The sequence below is a fragment of the Stegostoma tigrinum genome, chromosome 10 (genome assembly GCF_030684315.1).
Source record: "Stegostoma tigrinum isolate sSteTig4 chromosome 10, sSteTig4.hap1, whole genome shotgun sequence".
In the NCBI taxonomy this organism is placed as follows: Eukaryota; Metazoa; Chordata; class Chondrichthyes; order Orectolobiformes; family Stegostomatidae; genus Stegostoma; species Stegostoma tigrinum.
Genome location: NC_081363.1, coordinates 75,382,619 through 75,404,448, shown reverse-complemented (window position 1 = coordinate 75,404,448; position 21,830 = coordinate 75,382,619). Strand labels below are relative to the sequence as shown.

General features: G+C 41.5%; 2 protein-coding genes across 13 annotated transcripts in view; one reads left to right on the top strand and one right to left on the bottom strand.

The window, feature by feature from the left end:
• Positions 1–16,886, bottom strand: part of sipa1l1 (signal-induced proliferation-associated 1 like 1) — a 323,672-nt gene extending 306,786 nt beyond the window's left edge. For 6 of the 12 annotated variants that reach the window (XM_048537169.2, XM_048537168.2, XM_048537171.2 and 3 more), the window contains exon 1: positions 16,660–16,885. The gene's annotated coding sequence lies outside the window, so the exon portion shown is untranslated. Of the gene's footprint in view, positions 1–14,721; positions 14,783–16,659 lie in introns of those variants that run through there. The other 6 variants (XM_048537173.2, XM_048537174.2, XM_048537175.2 and 3 more) reach the window with 4 other exon arrangements.
• The window catches only part of LOC132210061 (uncharacterized), a 56,437-nt gene continuing 49,649 nt past the window's right edge, over positions 15,043–21,830 (top strand). The window contains exon 1 of the mRNA XM_059649287.1: positions 15,043–17,082. Coding sequence (XP_059505270.1) covers positions 16,802–17,082 — 281 coding nt within the window. The 5' untranslated portion in view covers positions 15,043–16,801. The remainder of the gene's footprint in view (positions 17,083–21,830) is intronic.

Below are 21,830 nucleotides of genomic sequence, written 5' to 3'. Positions count from 1 at the left end.
TTTAAATCATTGAGAGAGGCCGTTTACCCTGATTTATACATACAGCATGGTATGGCTACCTGGGACTAGATTATTGTTTTAAGTGTTCCTGGAGATTGGCCTTGACCACAGGTTGATGCAAAGTAAACGGGTGGATTCCAAACACAGCAAGAAAAAATAATGCTGTTAAGATTTTGTACAATACATGTATAGGAAAAAAGTTTAAAAAAAGAGAAACACAGAACTTAAGATCAAGTCAAAACATTAATAAACACATTAAATGATTACCCAAATCCTTTATTATTTGAAATTGCAGAGAGGTCCGATTGGATAAGTACACAAATCCGATAAGTTGTTAAATAGTTTCTGTATTTGAATAGCTGCAGTCAAAAGGTCCAAGCTCTTTTGTAGTTTATAAACAGCAGGTAAAAGAATCCTGAGACTTCTTAAATAAGTACTTTTAACTCCCCTCAAAAAAAAATACACCTTAAAATACTTGATTTTATCTAACTATTGCAAGACATCAACACAAGGGTGACTACTGTATGGGAAAAAAACAAAATAAATATTAGAAAATAAATAGTACGGATGATTCTGACAATATATCGAATCAGACTTTCTTGGTCATCAAATCAACACTTAGATTGTAATTGATAATGTCATAAATACTGCATCACTGTCAAGAGTTAACGCTGGTGCAACTCATGGTCCACACATAAAAGACTACTGTGACATTTTGCAAAAGGCCTCAGGGTGGCAGGAAAGACATAGAAGTCGAGTCAAAAATTGGATGTGGCATTATAGCATGACATACAACCTTAACAGGGGTTGTCCTCCTTGTTTTATCAGTCAGGTCTTTGTTAAACATATAGCTTCAATGTAAGTTTCAGTTACACATGTCCTGAAGTGACTGTGCAAGCATGCAAAGTGGTTGCCATGGAGACAGATAGCACATTCACTGATGCTGACACCAAACAGCAAAGCATTTTAGTTTTGTGCCATGAGTCAGTAGTGTAGCATAAGGAAGTTTGTCAGCAGGCACAAGAGTAGTCTTACTGTAAAGATTGTGTTGTCTTTTCACAAAGACATTTACTTCTATAAATATCCAATACAAAGTAAGTATTTTCCCTGGGGTTAGTTTAATTGTTGAATATCATCATAGCACATTACCAATGTCAGAAATGTGTCCACAGCATATTGCCTGGCATATAAACAAGGGTCCTCCCAATCCTCACTGGTTCTGTTAATCTTTACAACCTGCAACGCAACGTTCATTTATTTGATTAATCCGCTGGGTATGCTTGTGTCCTAGCACATAATAATAGAAAATGCTTTCTCCAAAGCAAAAACTACAGTATTCAATGCTTGTCGTGTCACAAGAATAGGCATCTTCAAAAACCAAAACTGAATTTTTTTTAAACTAATCCTGGAATAAATCACCAAGAGGAAAGAAACGTGCCAATTAGGTAACAAATCTGGCTCGGCTATTCTTTTGCGGCAATTAGTAAAGATTTATTGATGGTGATCTGCTAGGCAAATACCAGAAGAGTAATGTTGAATGAGTTCAATGAAAAGGGGTGGGAGCAGTCTCCTGCACTAGATTTACACCAACATGAACCTGGCAGGACAAGTGGCCTCATTCTATTCTGGAACTACTATGTAACACCATACACTATCCAATTTAAAATCAGAAACTTATTTGGTCAGCAAGGCAATGGCAAACAGACATTCAGAGCACATGGGCGAACTGCAATGATCATTCATTACTATCTGGCATAAAAGTAAAATGTGAAAAAGGTGGCCAAACCATGGCTTACTAAAGGAAATTTTAAAAAAGCATCAGATCCAGGTATAGGCATGCAAATTGAACAGAAAATAAAAAAAACAAACCTGTGCAGTGGGGGCAGTTTAGAATTCAGCAAATTGATTGATTAAGGGAAGGGTGAGAATGACTGTCAGCTTGCAGAGAATATAAAAACTGACTGTAAAAGTTTCTATAGATATATGAAGAAAAAAAAAATTGGTGAAAACAAATGCGGGTCCCCTACAGTCAAAAACCAAGAATATATAACAGGGAACCAAGAAATGTCTGGCCAAATAAATAAAGATAGTAAGAACTGCCAATGCTGGAGTCAGAGATAACAAAGAAATGAAGAAAAGAAATGGCATTTCTGAAGAAGGGTCCTGACCTGAAGCATCAACTTTCCTGCTCCTCTGATGCTGCCTGGCCTGCTGTGCTCCTTCAGCTCCATGCTGTGCTATCCACGGCCAACTAAATATATTTTTTTTCTGCATTCACAAAAGAGAACACAATAACACACCAGAAAAGTTGAGGAACACTGGGTTTAGAGACAGAGGTGAACTGAAGGAAAATCATTATCTTAGTCAGGAAATTGACTGGCTTTACGCTTGTGGGTCACTACAATGGAAGGTAGGTGGAGGGTCCACTGGAACAGGGAGTACTTTATTTTGTGTCCTCTCAGCTCCACGATCAGTCGTAGACTGCTTCCCCTAGCTCGCACACACACGTGCCCCCTTAATCATAATTATTATACAAGCGTTGTAGCTAATGTGCACGTAGTCAGGAACATTTATACAAAATGAAAAGCCAGTGGAAAAAGACAACTCTAATGTTGTCTACACTGACATGATCACTCTCTCGGTGGGTGAGGGTTAGGGGAGTAACAATCCCTCAAAAGACTGTCAGGCTTCCAGAAGCTCCTGCTGTTTCACAAATATGTACCTCTGGCTACTGATGCCTTGTGATACCGATGTTGTTTCATCCTTAGGCACAGCCACCCCTGGCTCAGTCAACACTACTGGTCCCTAGTCCCATCAAGACAAACTCAACAGTCTGAGGAACTTTGCCTTTGAGCATCCACAATTATTAGTAACATTTATCACTCTGTTGGCCCCTTAAAAAAAACTGACATGAATCCACTGCCATGATGATTGAGGCTATTCCCACAGATGGAGTGACAACAGTAGCACATTCCTTGCTTAAGCACAGGATTTACATGATCCAAACTGAGAAGAAAGCAAGGAGTCTACCTCCAGCCATCAGAAGTAGCTCCTGGCTAGTTTATTTTCATTTGCTCCATGCCAGGGTGTTCTTGTTTGAGCACCTTTTCTCAAGAGGGAAGGGATAATTCTCATTCTCCATACTAAATACCCATTTGATAGAAGCAATTCCCAAATCCTGGAGGCAAGGTCATAGAAAAAAATTGCCCAGAATTATTTAGTCCTTCTCGGGACTAAATCCACCATGAGGCTCACGACTGAGTCACTCAAGGTAGCATCCCACGCCTAATCTGGGCAAGATGTATAACAGTATGATGCCACCCCATAAAGCAAGGCACTGTATGCCAACTTCAGGTTGAAGTGAGTCAACACGTCTGGCTTTTTTTTTTGATGGCTTGCTTCACCTCACATTTCTAGGTGCATTTCCACTGCTGTTCTTTTCCCAGAAACCAACAGTAGTTTTTGGCAATGGTTGCCAGATTAGATATGAACTAGTCATAATAATTTACAAGCCCCAAGAATCATCTCAGTTGAGGATCATTCTCTGGTCTAGGAATCTTCTTAGTAATCTCCATCTTGGGTGCTTTGTATATTCCCTTGGAATTAATTACATAGTCCAGGTACTCTAGTGTACTCTCCCTTTTTTTAAGTTATGGACTGTGCTCCTGCAACCTTAAGATTTTCTTCTAGGTTTTTCAGATGGTCTCATTTGGAGGTTCCAGCAAACGAAATATGATCCAGATAACATTTGACACATGGCAATTCACTCAAAATTTGGTCAGTGGCCCTCTGGCATGAAGCTGCAACTGATGTAACATTAAAAGCAAGACGCTGGAAGCAGAACAGTTCCTCATATGTCTTTATCAGCAGCAGTGGGTGAGACTCCTTCGCGACCTCCATCTGTAAGCCTGAAACAGATCCATTTGAGAATCACTTTTCCCCCAGCCAGTTCACTCAACAGGTCCTCAATGAATGGAATTAGGTATTGATCAACGCACACAGGGCTGGGTTGTTTGTGACCTTGAAGTCACCACAAATCCCCACTGTACCATCTGTTTCTTCGACTGGAACAACTGGGTGGCCCAGTCAATGTTGATTACTGGTTCCAACGTTCCCAAGTTCACAAGCTGCTCCAGTTCCACCTCCACTTCAGGGTGGATGGCACACAGTACTGCACACACCTTGAGGCTCCTTGGGCAAGCCTCCCCCCTCAACCAAAGTTTAATTTCTACTCCTTTCACTTCCTCAAGGTTCCTTTGAAGACATCTTTATACCTATCCAAAATCCCTTACAAAACTGTTTGAGTCCACCAGCCTATTAACCATGCCCAATTTAACTTTATATACCATAATCAGGAGCATCCAAATACTGCATGTCTTTCACTATGTACAGAAGCAATTCGGTACACTGGTCCCTTAGCTTTATCAGTATGTAGCCCTTCAGTAGCACAATTTGTTACAAGTGTCTGTTATGTAATCTTGGTAGGCAATGACAAATGCCTTTAACTTGGGGAATGAGAGATAGTGTTGCACCCATACCCACATCCATCTCTACTATCTTCCCCTCCAATTTCTGAAGAAACTAGAAACTCTCAGCTTCACCCTGTACCAACAGGAAATTTAACCTAAGCTCTGCCAATTCTAGGCCTTCTGCTTTCCCTGTAGATCTAGCTGACTCCTTGTCGACTACCTGACTTGCAGCATGTTCCTTATGCCTTTGTCTTCTGAATTCTCACCTTTCAGAAATCCCTTTGCTTGTGCGAATTATACCTGGCAATTTCAGGCAATATGTCCTACTCACTTACATCTGCAGCACTGGGCTTCTGGAATCCAACACACTGATTCTTCATGGCCACATCTGCAGCATTCTCTGTTGGCAGAAAATCTGCTGATTTTCTGCTACTTTATACACCTGGGTGTTGTCACACAATTGTGTTGCTTTGCTGGCAACCAACTCCATCAAGGTAGCAATGTTGAAAGCAGCTTTTAATATTAAAGTCTCTCCTTGTCAGTAGCTTCCTTTAGATGACTGTGTTGGAGGCCACAATCCGAACAGTCCTGCATGATCATGTGAATTCACAATATTGACAAACTCTAAGGCAGCTATGGACTCTTTGTGCTGTACCAGTTTAGAAACACAAAGTTTCTGGTCCAGTGACTTTGATGCAAAATTCCTTCCTAACACTTTGCATAGTTCATGTGTCTTCTGCACGGGTTTCTCTCGTTTCAGACTCCTGAAAAGGTCTCACTCGCAAATGATAATCAAGAACAATTGAGAACTCCGTATCTTTAGACACTTTGTTTGCCTTTAAATAAACATTTAACAAAATTCACTGAAAAGAATCCAACTTTCTGTTTTTTCATCAAATGATACCACCACTCCAAACTGGTCCGCAGTTTTGTTCTCTTGCCAGCTGGAATTTGTCCCATCACTTGGGTCTAGTAGATGTTCTCAGCCGGAGTCCCCTTGGCAAACGCTGTCTACACTGGACGCACCCTCAATGAACGTGTTAGCATACCTTACTTCTGTGACATCACCCACAGCCTGAATCTCCTTGCAACTGCTCTCCACATCAACTTTGGGAAGCTCCCAGGTGAGTATTCCGCTCTTCACCCATTGGCTGTGGCCGGAGACCCCTCACGACTACGGCTCTCAGCTTGCTCCCCAGTATGTACCATCCTTCCCTGACATCGACCTAACCCTCCTGTCTTAAAAGGGGCAGCATACATGGGACTGCATTCGTAACAATGGAACTGAAGGCTGATAAATCTCCATGTAAATGTAATCTACATTCCACAGTACTTAAGAGTGTGGCCCTAGAAATAGTGTATGTCTTGGTGGTCAGCTTCTAAGATTCTACAGGCTCTAGAATGGTTCCTATATGTTGGAGCGTTGTTGATTTAATCCCTCCATTTAAGAAGGAAGGTAGAAAGAAAAGTGGAAATTGCAGACCAGTCAGCCTGAGATCAGTAGTGGAGAAAATACTAAAGTCAATTACAAAAGAATTAGTCGCAGCACACTTAGAAAACAACGGACAGAGTCAGCATGGATTTATGAAAGAGAAATCATTCTTGACAAATGAAATTCTTTGAGGAACTACCTGCTAAAGATGTGGAGGTGGAGATGTCTAAGCCCGAAATGTCAGCTTTCCTGGTCCTCTGATGCTGCTTGGCCTGCTGTACATCTTGTTATCTCAGTGAATATAGTTTATTGACTTTCAGAAGGCCATTGACAAAATCCCGAGAATTTTCCAATACTTTAATTTTAACATGGCATTAGGGAAATTGTACCAAAATGAACTGAAAAGTGGTTGACAGACTGGAAATAAGGAGTAGGAATAAGTGTTTTCTTTTCCTAGCAGACAGTGACTGGTGGGGTACTGCAGGGATCAACGCTATTCCAAATATAAATTAATGATTTGGATGAGAAAGCTAAACGTAATGTCTCCAAATTTACAGATGCCACAAAGCTGTGTGGGAGGCTATGCTGTGGAGGAGGATGCAGAGATGATTCAGAGTCATTTGGACAAGTTGAGCTAGTGGCAAATGCATGGCAGATGCAGTAAAATGTGGAATTAATGTGAGGTTATCCACTTTTGTAGAAAAGACAGGAAGGCAGATTATGTGAATTACTATAATTTAGGAGGTGGGGGGGGTAGGTTGCAATAAGGCCTAGGTACCTTCGACAAACAATTGCTAAAGCTAAGAATACAGGTGAACAGATGGTGAAGGCAGTAAATTTATGATGGTCTTCATAACAAGGAAGTTTGAAAACGGGAGCAGGGATGTCTTACTATAACTATTACACGACATTGGTGTGACCATATCTGGAATAACATGTATATTTTTGATTTCCTCTGAGGAAGGATGTTCTTGTTATAGAGGAAGTGCAGGAAAGGTTTACCAGGCTGATTCCTCAAATGGCAGGACTGACACAAAAGAAGAGATTGAATCGATTAAGATTACATTTGTTGGGCGCTCAGAAGAATGAGGAGGGATTTGATAGAAACCTATAAAATGTTAATAAGACTGAACAGGTTAGATGTAGGAAGAACGTTCCCGATAATAGGCAAGTCCAGAACCAGGATCACAATTTAAGGATATGAGGTAAACTAATTAGGACTGAGATGAGGAGAAATTTCTTCAACCAGTTCGTGGTGAGCCTGTGGAATTCACTACTACAGAAAGCAGTCAAGGTCAAAAAGATTGTGATTTCAATAAGGATCTGACACTTTGGGCTGAAGGGATCAAAAAGAGGGAGAAACACAGAAACAAGCTATTCAGTTGGATGATCATGAATGGCAACAGCTTACTCGAAAGGCTAAAGGTCTGCTCCTATTCTAATTTTCTACAGTTGTGTGTTTCAAACCAGGGGGCGGAAGTGGATTTTATAAAGCTTCTTCTCAAAACCAAACTTAAAAAAAATTAGCAAGTATTTTACAATGGGGCATGAAAGAAAATTCATGCAGCACAGAAACAAGACTACTTTAGACTGAAACTTTTGCAATGTTTTATTTTTGCAATTAATCTCTTCCCATTCTACTTCGTCTAATCTGAACAAAATATCCTCCTCGTCCTCTCTTCTTCATAAAAGCCTTCTTCTTCAGCTCAACCGCACAGCTCTATTATAGTACATTTCACATTCAAGATCGACTTAAAAAAAATGCTTCCCCTGAGCACATAACATCCGAGTTTTGGATCCCCAGTAAACAGGAACACTGTATCTGTATCTACCCTTTCAAACCTTTTAATAGTTTTAAAGACATCCATTAAGACAACATTCAGCCTTCGCTTTTCTTGACAAGTGGTTTCCAATCTTGTTTTGTTGAAGGACCCCCTTTCTTAGGAGAGGGAAATGGTCCAGTGGCATTATTACTGGCCTATTAATTCAGAAACCCAGATAATGTCTGGGAACGCACATTAAAATCCCAGTAGATGTTTGAATTCAATAACATTCTGGGATGCAAGTCTCATGCCATTACTTATTACCAGGAAAACCCATTCAGTTTACTAATGTCCTTAGGGAAAAGAAATTTACTATCTTTAGCTGGTCAGGCCTACGTGTGACTCCAGACCCACAGCAATATAGATGATTCCCATAACCCTTGATCCCTTTACCAGTTAAAACTCTTTATAACTCAGCCTTGAATGTACTTAATGATCTCAAAAGCCTTCCGCAGAAACGAATTGACCACCCACACCTCCACCTTAAATGGGCGACTCTTACTGAGATCACGTCCTCTGTTCCTAGACTCTTTCATAAGAGTAAACAATCCCTCCGCATCTATCCTGTAAATTCTCCTAGGAATCTTGATTGTTTCAATAGAAAGTCTCCCCTCAAACTTTTAAACCTCAACAACAACCCCTCCTCAGATGGTAATACCCCCATGGCTCAGTATCAATTCAAAACACTTGGTCAATCTCTTCTTATTGGAAGGGTAAATAATCTGACAACTTGAAATCAAGTAGACTAATCATATTTTTGTTACTCTAAAAAGGCACCTTTGATTTTCAAATCCATTTGAGCAACCAAGACAAATTGCTTCAACTAAGCAACATATCACTACTAATACAAGTGCAACTTGCCCAAAAACTTTAGTATATGAACATATTCCTCAACTTGCATCAATTAAACAATGGATAGATGATATATGAATTCAGATTAAAATTGACAATAAATATTGAATTGTCACCACAATGTTTCCCCTTAACAGATTACAAATGTAATCTGTGCAGAATTCTGAAGACGGTGAGTTGTATTTGCTCTAGATACTAAGATAGAAATCTAATATGACCTACTTAAATTAAAGCTCCACAATGGGGAGTTCAGATAATGAACAGTTTCTAGGCCACACAACCACAATGAAGGCCAGAGAATTTAAAAGTATGTTTCAAGGCTTCTGTTGTGCTGCTTGTGTCAGTCCCAAACATAACTGCAACTTAAACAGCTAACAAGGTGTACAACTGGACGAACACAGCAGACTCGGCAGCAGAGGAGCAGGAAAGCTGACGTTTTGGGTTGGACCTTTCTTCAGAAATGGGGAAGGGGGCTCTGAAATAAATGGGGGGGGGGGAAAAAGAAGTCATGAAAGAAGGTAGATAGAGGAGCAGATAGGTGGAGCAAAGACGAACAAGTCAAGGAGGCGAGAAGGATGGCAGTAAAGGTGAGTGTCGGTAGGGGGTTTGGGGGGGGGGGGGGGGTGGCGCGGTGGTGTTGGTAGGAGGACCACAATTTCCCCTCTACAGTGGTTGAAAACACCCTCGACCGCATCTCTCACATTTCCCACACATCAGCCCTGCCCGCAATAACAACAGCAAAGGCAGAATTCCATTTGTCCTCACGCATCACTCCAAAAACATCCGGATTCAACGCATAATTCTCCGCAACTTCTACCACCTGTAATCTGACCCCACTACCAAGGGTATATTTCCCTCCCCACCCTTCTCTGCCTTCCGGAGGGACCGCTCTCTCCGTGACTCCCTTGTCCTCTCCACACTCCCCCACTCGGCCACCACCTCTGGCAACTTTCCCTGCAACCACAGGAAGTGCTACACCTGCCCCTACACCTACCTCCTCACCTCCATCCCAAGAAAGCTTTCCACATTAGCAGATGTGTGGGTGAACATCTGTTTAACGTGGTATACCGTATCCGCTGTTCCCGAGCCGGCCTCCTCTACATTCGGCAAACCAAGCAGAGGCTTGGAGACCACCTGTGGAACACCTACGCTCTATTCGTGACAAACGATAACACCTCCCTGTTACAAACCACTTCAACTACCCCTCCCTCTCCTTGGATGACATCCATCCTGGGCTTCCTCCAGTGCCACAACAATGCCACCCAAAGGCTGAAAGAACTGCACTTCACGTTCCACTTGGGAACCCTGCATCTCAATGTGGACTTCACAAGCATCAAAATCTCCCCACCCCGACCTCATCTCAAGATCAGCCCGTCTCATCCAGAACTCCTTGACTTGTCCAACTTTTCTCCCACCTATCCACTCCTCCCTCTGTCACTGACCAACCCCCAGCCCAACTCCCTACCTACACTCACCTTTACTGGCATCATCCCCGCCTCCTTGACCTGTCAGTCTTTCCTCCCCCTACCTGTTCCTCTGTCCACCTTCTATCATCACCTTCCCCTCTCTATTTATTTCAGGAGCCCCCTTCCCCTCCCTCATTTCTGAAGAAGGGTCCAGACCCAAAACATCAGCTTTCCTGTTCCTCTGAAGCTGCCTGGCCTGCCATGCTCATCCAGCTCTACACCTTGTTATCTCAGACTCCAGCATCAGCAGTTCCTACTAACTCTGCGAAAAGCATTAAAATAAAATTTAGAATAAGTTCATTCTCCTGCAAAACTGGCACTCTTGTAATGGTCTTTTAGCCCTGCAAGCTTGAAAGTTCTTTCTTCTGTCAAGGCAGGGTTCTCTCGCACCTGACTAATGCGAGAGCGAGAGTCTGCACTAGCTAACAATCTGCAATGACTCATTGCTATTGCGCCTTGCCAACTCTCCTAAAATGACCATTCTGTGCATGCAATCCCAATCAGAATATTAAATAGCTAGTCAAACATGAAAGAAATGACAAAGCTCAAACAGAGTCCCACTTTATATCCACTTTTCATCAGGATTGACAAAGAATTGAAACATAGCAGCACTGAATCAGATCAATTTAGTTTATGCATCGTGTAATCTCAAGCTCCATCTGCTGAAATTTTGTTTCTGTTTAGAAAATTTTTATGCTCAATTTGGTCTTCTTTTCAAGTGCATTGCTAAAGGCACTGGAATTGAACCTTTGTGGGCTCCCCAGAACTAGTTTCTTTGTTTCAATAAGGCAGAATAAAATGTTATGCAAAGCAATACTTGGAACCCAAATAAATTTGAATAAAAAGTTTATTCCGAAGAAAAGGATAATGATCACCTCACAGAGGTTGAGGAAGGAGCTCAATACAGTTGGAAATTACATTTAGCTAAACTATCAATTTTCATTTTATCCCCCCACCCCCAAACTGATCGGTGCCTACTTTTAAACTTATACAAGAAAAACTAGGCAAGCAAGTTGGTTGCAAATCATTCAACAGCAGGTATTTGGTCCATCAAATTAAGTCTTACTCCAGGTTTCTTGAGCTCGTCTTTGTAAACTAATTTAAGAAAAGTTTCTTTGATAGGCTTCAGACCCCTTCGAAGGAAATAAGAGGCTCAACAGTTTTTAGTTGGGTGGCTGGGATGCCAGCCAAAAAAGGGACCTGGTTTACTTAGCTGTAGACTGGGCGAGACCCTGTAGTCCACAGGGAAATTCCACAGGATGAGCTGCAAATTTTACCTATGAGGCACAATCTGATGTTTCACTGTTTTTGGAAAAGTATGTATTGCCCACCCACAACAACAACAACCTTTTTTCTGACCTTAACAGGTGATGAGAAAGCACGAATCATTAATAAGGCAACTGCAACACAATTTAGCTTGAACACTTCCTTAACCTGAACATGAGCTCCACAGAATTTGCACTCTAGGGTAGGATGCTGGAACAAGTTTGTCAGAATTCTGTGCCTATTTCACGATGACATGGCAGGGCACAAATATTTCTGCGACCATTTTCTATTACATTTACAATAACCAGTGACACAAAGCAAAATTGCATCATGGCTCCTTAACGTTTTGAAGTCTTTGCTGAAATGCATGAGGAAGTCAAAAGGTAATATCTCCAGGTCTAACTTCAGATTTCATTAAAGAAAACTCTTCAATTTCTCCAGAATGCAAAGATTAGTTGGCAGTATAAACCATTCAAAGAATGTCAGTAGTATATGTCAGTGTTGAGTGTCTTGGAAAACATTAAAGTAGGTAAGTCTCTGGGGTTTCATGCAATCCATCCCAAGGTACTGAAAAAGCAAGTGGGGATATTGCTCGGGCCTTGACAGAGATCTTTGTATAACTTTTAGCCACAAGTGAAGTCACAGAAGACTGGAGAATGGTCAACGTTATTCATTTCTTTGAGAATGAAAAATCATTGGAGAAGATAATTAGGGTCAGAATTTAATTGCTTTTGGATTAGAATGGAATTATTGAAACTAATCAACATGGCTTTCTGCAGAGATAGTCTTATCTCACAAACTTAATTGAGTTTTTTGAGGAAGTGACGAAGATATTTGATTAAGACAGAGCTGGGGGTGTTGCCTACATGGATTTTACTAAATCAATCGACAAGGTGCCTCAGGGTAGGCTACTTCCAGAGATTAAGTCACATGGGATCCATGACGAGTTGGTAAGTTGGATACAAAACTTGGTAATAGAGGCAGACAGTAGTTGTGAAAGGTTTTTTTTCCCCCCAGTTGGAGATCTGTGACCAGTGGAATGATTAGTGCTGAACCTCTATTGTTTGTAACATATACTCAAATGTAGGTGGCCTGAATAGTATGTTTACAGTGAACACAAAAATTGTTGGAGTTATGGATAGTGAGGACGGTTGTCAAATGAAACTGCAGAATACAGATTATTTGTAAACTTGGGCAGAGAAATGGCAGATGGAGTTTAATCTGGACAAGTTCAGGTGATGCATTTTGTGAGCTCAAAACCAAGCGAAAACATGGAAAGGAATCTTGTGGTGTAAGTCTATAGCTCCCTGAAAGTGGCAACACAAGTTGAGAAGGTAGTAAAGAAAGTACATGGCATGCTTGCCTTTATTGGTCAGGGCACTGAGTATAAAACCTTAGTTAGGCCATATTCGGACTAGTGTGTGCAGTTTTGGTCACCACACTGTAGGAAGGAAGTGGAGGCTTTAGAGATGATGCAAAAGAGGTTTACCAAGATGTTGCCTAGTTTGGAGTGTATTAACAATAAGGAGATGTCAGATAAACTTGGTTTGTTTTTACTAAAGCATCACAGGCCGAGGGGTAACCTGACACAAGTTTATAAAATTGACAGAGGCATAAACAGAGTGGATAGTTGTCTTTTTCCCCCCCAAGGTAGAAATGTCAAATACTATGGGACATACGTTTATGGTGAGAGAAAAGTTTAGAGAAGATATGAGAGACAAGTTTTTGTTAAAAAAAGCCACAGAGGGTGGAAGGTACCTAGAAAACATTGCCAAGGAGATAGTAGAGGCAGATGCAATACCAATGTTCAAGATGCATTTAGACAGACGAGAACAAGCAAAGAATACAAAGGATAATTGTGCAGGTACAGCAGATTAGTTTAGAATTCTATCACGATCAGCACAGACATGGTGGGCCAAGGGCCTGATTCTGTGCTTTCCCCATTCAATGTTCAAATTCAGAAACAGCCTCAAGTCCAAACACTAATCAGTAAAATCTCTTCTTCCTCAGCCTACCCCCCCCAACCAATAATCTAGTCCATGATTTGGTTTACTTCATGTATGCTTCCTAAATTTCTCATTATTTGCTGCTATTTGAACTTTAAATCTGTATGCTCTGGAGTCAGCATTGCCTAGGGTAGTCAACCAATTTAGTACTTCATGGAGAGGCTGGTTCTAGGTATTATTCAAGACCTGGATGCATACATGCACGATCTAACTGTCCAGTATTCCAACTGTGTACAATTTTTAAAATCAAATTAACTGCATTATTTTGTTTTCCCACCTCCAGCTAAGGAAGGATCATCTATCTATTCCATATTTTGGAATACCAGCAGTTGACAGGTTATGGTGACCACTTGAACCAATCTTTGATCTTTTGCTGTACTCAAGTCATTTCAGGGAAAGAAAATGATATCAAGATAATCTGATTGCAAAGGTCTAAAAGGTCCACAGCTGTGTAATGAAAAATGCAGGATTGTGGGCTCCACCCCAGACCACACTGGCATAAAACAGACAGACCATACAAGTAACAGGCAATGTGAAGCAGCCCCATTTAGACTCTCAAATCTCAGAGAAATTGTGGCATCAGCCAAAATGATTTAAAGCACCAATTATTATAGGTCAAAGATGATTGCTGCAACCAGTATGAATGTCAAGACTTAACATAAAAACACACAAGGAAGCACAAATGAAAATCATGGAATATACAGTAAAACAATTTAGAAGGTAACATAACGTTACCCTTTATAAGTCAGACCTTAGTGTCACTTAGTTGGAACATTGAGAAATTACAAGGTAATCTAGTAATAACAGTGTCTGTGAACGACAATGTGATCGAACACAACACGCCTGACTCAGCAGGGAAACATCACCTCTTCTAGATTGCAACACCCCTGAGCTTACAAAACAATTTAATATCTAACACAAGTTTCCGAACAGCAGAAAATTAAAATGATGCTTTTAGCCTTATTATTGTTTTAAAGGGGGTGGGTGAGGGAATGAACCAAAATCCCAAAGCACAATGTCCAAAAACAAACATAAAGAGGGGTGAGGAAGAAGAGAAGAAGAGTAATCGCTCCACGGAAACAGTAATGAGTCTTTAGCACCAGCACGCATCATTACCTTTCATGTTTACCAACAACAGCGAACACAACAAAAGGTATACCTGACAACTTTTGCAACATGCAACCCTCCGTCTCTATCCACCCGCCTACGTCCAATTTACAGTCGTTTCACTGAGTAGGTGGTAAGATTGAATATGTGTGAGAGGTGGGAGGTGGGGTGGGGTTGTGGGATGTTATTACAGTCATATGTTTAACTCTGATTTAGAGAATGGGCACCACATCGCCGCCGCTTTTAATATGCCACAGGGCCATCAACGACACCTCTCCCCCACATTGCGGACTGCCTTACCTGGCGACCGATGGGCTCACGCTCCACTCCAACCGCAGCTGCAGTCCCGCGCGCTGCCGCCGGCTCGCTCCCGTTCTCCTTGACGACCAGGGTGTTTGGGGGAGGGGGAGGAGGAGGAGGAGATGGAAGTGGAGGTGGGGGAGGGAGGCCTGGAAACCGCCGCCGCCACTGATCGACATGCGACGTTGACCAACCACGGCCCGCGGTGGCGGAAAGGCGGGGTCGGGGGTCGACCAATGAGGGTGGTTGGGTTGGTTGGTGGGCGGGCAGAAGGCGTTGGGGACGGAGAGGGACGGAGACGCCAGGTGGAAGGTGGGTCAAGTTGCCAAGGTTTCAGGTGGGCAACCAACCCAGATCCAGGCATCATTGCCTGCAAACACAGCACCTGAAATCCAAGGGGTCGTCCGCTTCTTTGCATTTTCGAAAAGTTACCATTTAACAGGAGATGTTTAAATTTAGCTTTTTTTTAACTATTTCACCCGTCCCTGCCCATGTATACTTCTACTTTCACCGCCCACCCCCAACCATTGCGACCACGTCAATGAATTTTGCAAATGACAAATAAATCGAGGCAAAGAATGAATGGAACAGGTTGCTATGCCTCTCATTCACCAGCCACACCAGTCCTCCTGCTTTCTCTAACGATTTTCATTCAATCCTTTCATTGTAACGAGAATGCTCCGGCCCGAGGAAATAACGTGCTTGAAAAAAAAAGAAAATTAACCTCGATTTATTACGCGGATTCATTTGTTTCCAAAGGTCGGTTTCTGCTTTTGATAAGCCTGGGAATCGCATATTATCAGGAAAGGTGGTCGATTGTTCGGAAACGTGAAAAGAGAATGTAGGGTTTGCCAACACCTCCGTCGCTGATCTACATTTTTTTTTTGGATTACCAACCTGCAGCACCGAAGCGGTACAGTTCCTGGCATTCTCACTTCTAATCCAGCCTCTACAGTAAACGGTAATGCAAGATCGGAACTGAGTAACACACTGGGCCAGTGGCAGGTGAACGAACACCCCGAGAAAACTACGACCTTCTCCTGACTAGAAATATGTGTTGCAATCCAAAAATAAATTTGCGTGTAAGAAGGGACGTTCAGCGTGGGGTGAGGGGGGTTAAATTAGATATTTTTTACAAAGCCAGTCCAGAGCTCCTGACGTTTCCGTTCAAGGTGGAAATTAGATTAGAGCGCTACTCCAGAGACACAACGTTTTAAATATCATTTCAAATATATTTACAAGTAATGCGCCAATGGAAACAGCGTTCTGAAACTAACAAGAGAAACCAAAAACAGAGAAACTGGCTAAGCGGACCCTTTTGTTTGTTTCGATTACACAATCGGCAATTTCATCAACAATTATTCATCCAGATTCTTATAGCTAACTAGTCCTGGTACACTACAGTGGCCTCAGACCCACATATCTGACTGACATCTGTTCATCCACTCAATCGTTCTGAAGCTTGCTGTACTGAATAAACTGATTTTACCCACTCCCAACCCCCATTCGATTTGTAACTAGTGTCATTCAACGCGCAACTACGATCTCTTACAGCGCCGACCATTCAAAGCTTTTATTTAAAGGCTGGCCGCCGAATCATATAACAAAAAAAATCACATATCTGGGATCTAGATTTTTTAAAAAACGATGCAGACCATCTGCTACTTTCTCTGACAGCTCACAACCCGAGAGAAGGATCCCTTCAAGCTGAGCACAAAGTTTCAGAGCCGCGAACAGGCGAGTTTCTTTTACATTCTCAAACGCTCACCCACGTCCTGCCTGAATGCTAGAAAAAAGTGAAACTCTGTGTGAGACTCGGTGCCACCATCGAAGGCGGTGCAGTCAACAAAAGTGGGTGGCGGGGGGAAAGCTTCAGCTCCTTCACATATCGTGTGGTCTTTCCCTTTTCGCTACTTAAAAAAAGCTCATTTTGCTTACCCGGCTTTTATTTTCCCACCCTCGGTGAAGGAATGCCGAATCCGGGACTGGAGGTGGTGTCTTTAGTTCCCAAGCGATGAGCTAAGATTGCTGTTGTCCCCAGTCAGAGGCAGCACCAGGCTCTCTTGGGTCTGCCGTTCAAATGGATGCGTGCACTGCTTTCCTCAAACCACCAGTGCCCCAGCCCCCGACTGCAGTTGGAAGTTGTGGAAAAAAAAAGTTCAGTCCAATCCACTTTCAAACGTCTGAGGTCACTGCGGCAAAACGTCGCGATACTGAACTGCAGGAGAGGAGATGGAGACTTGGCTGTGTTGATCCTTGGGAACTGCAGGCTTATTGGGCCAGAGACGGAAAGCGTCCATGCTTGGCACTTTCTCAGCAAGTGCCTGAGGAACTGGTGGCCAAGTCAACGAACCCAGAAATGTGTGTGTGTGTGTCTTTTGCAAACAGGGGGTCGAAACGCTTTGGAGAGGAAGCATGCTTAGTCTTTTTTATTATTTCCATTTGTAGAAAATCAGTTCATAAACGTCAGGACAGGAGACGGTAATCGGGCAAACTTATTTATTAATTTATTTTATTTATTTAATTTTATTAATGTAAATGCGATCAACGAAGTCAGCTATTGCCATGAACACGAGAGAGCACTTTTAGCAAAAGCCGAATACGGGAATTCTGAAATGAAATCTGAAAACGTTGGAAATATTCGGCAGCCCAGGCAGCATCTGTGAAAGAAAATGAAACTTACAGGCGAAGGCAATTTAGAAATGTGATAGCTTATGTGCTAGTGAAAGGGGGAGGGGGAAGGAGAACAATTAAGTCTTTAGTCATTTAATACGCCACTCATCCTATCACAAACCTTCCCTTTTTTCTCTTCCTCCTCTTCGCTTCTTTATACAGGAAACTAGCGCAATCTTCAGATATGATGCTCCAAAAATGTTTTTTTTAAATGGAGACCCTCTTTAATACTGTAGCTTTAAAGGTGAACTTTGTATCTAATTACCATCTCACCAGCTCAGTTGACCCTCAACTGAACTCTGTGACTTAAACTAGTGTGTATTCCATAACACCACCACCAACTCTTGAACTTTTCAGGTAGTCATTTAAGGTACTTTAGATAGCCACTGTCAAACAAAAAGATCTGTGGTGATATTATGTCTCAAAACATCCTAATGCACTTCAAGTGCAATTAATTATTTTGAAATACGAGTACTGTGTAGACAAATTCAGCAATCATTTCATGCACACGCAACAGTTAGGTTTCTTCTGGTACTGGTTAAATAAGAAATATTGCTTATGACAACAGCAAAAGTCAGTACTCTTTAAATATAATTTAATGGTGAACTGAATGTCTACCCAGATAATGTGATTAAATTCTGTGGCTTTATTATCATTCAGAGCTTTACCAAAGCATTTTTGACTAAATTATCAACTGAATCAAATAGTCTGACACTTGGATGCAAGTTAATTTTATACCTGTCTGACATGGTTGGTTAGCTGTGCAACTATGGGTGGCATCAGAACTAAACCCAAAGTTGACATCTTTAAAACTGCACTTTCCAAGAATCCATACGATAGACTTACACTTCAAACATTAGTCCACTCGGACAGATTAAACATTCTCAGGTTGTATCCCCTGGAAATTAAGGCAGTTAAGGGGGAATTTGATTTAAGTTTTCAAGACATTTCAGGGAATTAATAGAGTATGATGAGAAAGTGGCAGAAATATCAAGAATCGCCCAGTGCAGAAGAAGCCCTTCACCCCACTGAGGCTGTATCAACAAGTGAGAAACCATGTAAATAGGATTACATTTACCCGCACTTGGCCAGGGGACTTGAATGTTATGACATGGCATAGGGTCATAGAGATGTACAGCATAGAAACAGACTCTTTGGTCCAACTCATCCATGCTGACCAGATGTCCTAAATTAATCTATTCCCATTAATCTAGCCAGTATTTGGCCCTTCCTATTCGCATACTCATCCAGATGCCTTTTAAATATTGCAATTTTTCCAGGCTCTGCCACCTCCTCAATGAGCTCATTCCATTTATGCACCATCTTCTGGATGAAAAATTGACCGACCCCTTACGTCGCTTTTAAATATTTCACCTCTCATCTTAATCCTATACCATCTAGTTTTGGACTCCCCAATCTGGGGAAAAGACCTTAGCAGTCCACCCTATCCATGCCGCTCATGATTTTATAAACTTTAATAAGGTCACCCCTCAGTCTCTGACTCAAGGGAAAATAGCCACAGCCTGTTCAGCCTCTCCCTATAAATCAAACCGTCCTTGGCAACACCCTTGTAAATTTTTTCTGAGCCCTTTCAGGTTTCACAACATCTTTCTAATAGCAGGGAGACCAAGATTGTGTGAAGTATTCCAAAGGTGGCCTAACCAATGTTCTGTACCACTGTAACATGACCACTCAACCCCTAAACTCAATACAATGACCAATAAAGGCAATTGTACCAAATGCTTTCTTCATCGTCACATCTACCTGTGCCTTCACTTCCAAGGAACTATGAACCTGCATCCCAACGCCTCTTTGTTTGGCAACACTCCCCAGGACCTTACCATTAAGCGTAAAGGTCCTGTCCTGATTTGCCCTACCAAAATGCAGCACGTCACATTTATCTAAATTAAATTCCATCCATCACTCCTCGGTCAATTTGCCCATCTGATCAAGGTCCTGTTGTACTCTGAGGTAACTTTCTTTGCTGTCCACTGTACTTCCAATTTTGGTGTAATCTACAAACTTACTAACCATGCCTCCTATATTCTCATTCAAATCATTTATGTAAGTGCTCATCCAGATATCTTTTAAAGGATGTGAGGCCATTCACCTGTACCACTCTCCCAGGCAATGCATTTCAGACCATCATCACTTTCTGGGTAAGAAAGGTTTTCCTCACGCACACTAAAAACCTCCTGTCCCTCACCTTGAACCTGTGTCCCTTTGTGACTGACCCTTTAACTCGGGGAAAAGCCCGAGATTGCCCCTCGGTTTCCTCTGCTCCACTGAAAACAAACCAAGCCTATACAACCTTTCCTATTAACTTAATTTTCCATGCCATTGTGAATCTCCTGTGCACCCCTCCAGGGCAATCACATTTTTCCTATAATGTGGTGACCAGAACTTCATACTGTACTCTATGATCTCACCTACGTTCGATAGAACTTCACTATGACTTCGCTGCTTTGTAATCTATGTCTCAATTGATAAAGGCAAGTGTCCTCTATATTTTTTTCACTGCCCTACTAAAATGCCCTTCTGCCTTCAGCAAGCTATGGACAAACACTCCAATGTCCCTTTATTCCACAGAAATTCCCAGAGTCATGCCATCCATTGAATACCTCCTTGTCCAGGACTAATACATGGCTTTAAAGTTAGAATTGGGACCAACTGGAGAAAGGTAGGAAATATTTCTTCACATAGAGGGTATTGAAAGATGAATTCTGTCCTGCAAATGGTATATGATGATAGATCCATTGTTAAAGTTAAATCTGAGATTGATAATTTCATTAACTAAAAGTATTGAGTGATACAGGGCTAAGGCAGGCAGAAGTTAGGAGGCAAAATAGTTCTCTCACTGATTGGCAGAATAACCTCAATGAACTAAATGGCTGAATTGTTCCTATTTTACTCAATGAAAACAGGAAGACTGATGCAAAATGTATGAACCCAACTGAGATTGATAACTCAACTTAGACCAGAGAGTGAAACCTTCTTGTCTGTACTCTTCCATACCAAGTAATGAAACAAACACTAGATAATTTTATGCAATGTTTAGTGTGTTTGCCTTCTGCTAGTGTACTGTGTGTTACTGATACATGGTGTTCACACAGAAGGATTATAAAATATAATGCCTTGAAATATATTGACAAATAAATTGCCCTTAATTTGTCAGGAAAGTTTGCGACTGGTATGTGTTTATAGAATTATGAATCAACATGTTGTATATGTATTATACCTAGGAGTAACAAACAGCCAGCAGTATTACCCATCTGTCAGGATGTGGAGTAGCAGCTTAGAATTGGTAGTGGTTAGGCAGATAACAAATGCTTGTTTATACATACAACTTCATACTTCTATGGAAGCTACACACTGAGTCAATAGATGGATCAATATGAATTTCAAGTATCATAAGTTCTCAGACATAAAAAAACTTACACATAAAATGCATTCCCACTTAATATGTACTTTTCCAGTATAAGTAAAAATAATGCATGGACAACATGGAAGGATAGACAACAGATGCCTACCTGGGTTTTTCAGCATCCTGTTTCCTTAATTAAAGTCATGTATGCTAGACATAATGGGCAGAATTTTGTGCTCCTCTTGGAACAGGAAGAAAGATGGTCAAAGGAACTTAATTGGGCTGAAGCCCAAAATTCAGTGTCCTGATGGCTGGATAAACTTTTGTAATTAAGTTCCCTAAATTATAAAGGCAAGTCAATCTTCCCAACCACAAGAGTTGAAAAGCCCATTTGTATGCATTTCTGTGTATTAAAAGGCCACTTCATCAGCATTAAGTGCTTCTTCCCAATTAAGTTCTCCCAGCTGAAAGCTTCATGTTCAGGATTTTGCAGTAAGTAGTTAATGATTTGTCCCTGTGGCCATACATTATTACAACTTATTATTTTGATAGTGTTCAGATGTCAGCACTCCAAGCTGGACTGTGCGAAGAGTGGAACAAAGGATGCATGAGAGAGAGGTTCACTACAACACAGTGGTGCATAGTCTGCGGGAAAGTGTCAATGTCCAGGGAATGATGAAACAATGTCCAAGGAAGGATATATATCTACAAGGATGACATCAGCCATCAAAGAAATGGGAATGGAAATGAATCAAGGGTAAGGGAATGACAAGATGGTGTGGGTGAAAGATAATAGGGAGAATTTGGTGAATGGCAGAGGGGAGAATCAAAAATGTTGAAACTCACAAGAAAAACATTTCATCCTTCGAGAAAGTATCTTTAATCACAATGGTTGGAGAAAGGCCTGATGCAAAGTGAGAAGAGCCTGCCTTCAGATGGGCAGTGCTAATGCACAGAAATTTTGGATAAATCAGAGGCATCTTGATAATGATCAGTAAAGTAGATGGAGAACCATGCTCGACTGAGTTCTCCATCCCATGGTCTAATGCCCAAAATCAGCATTACTACAACA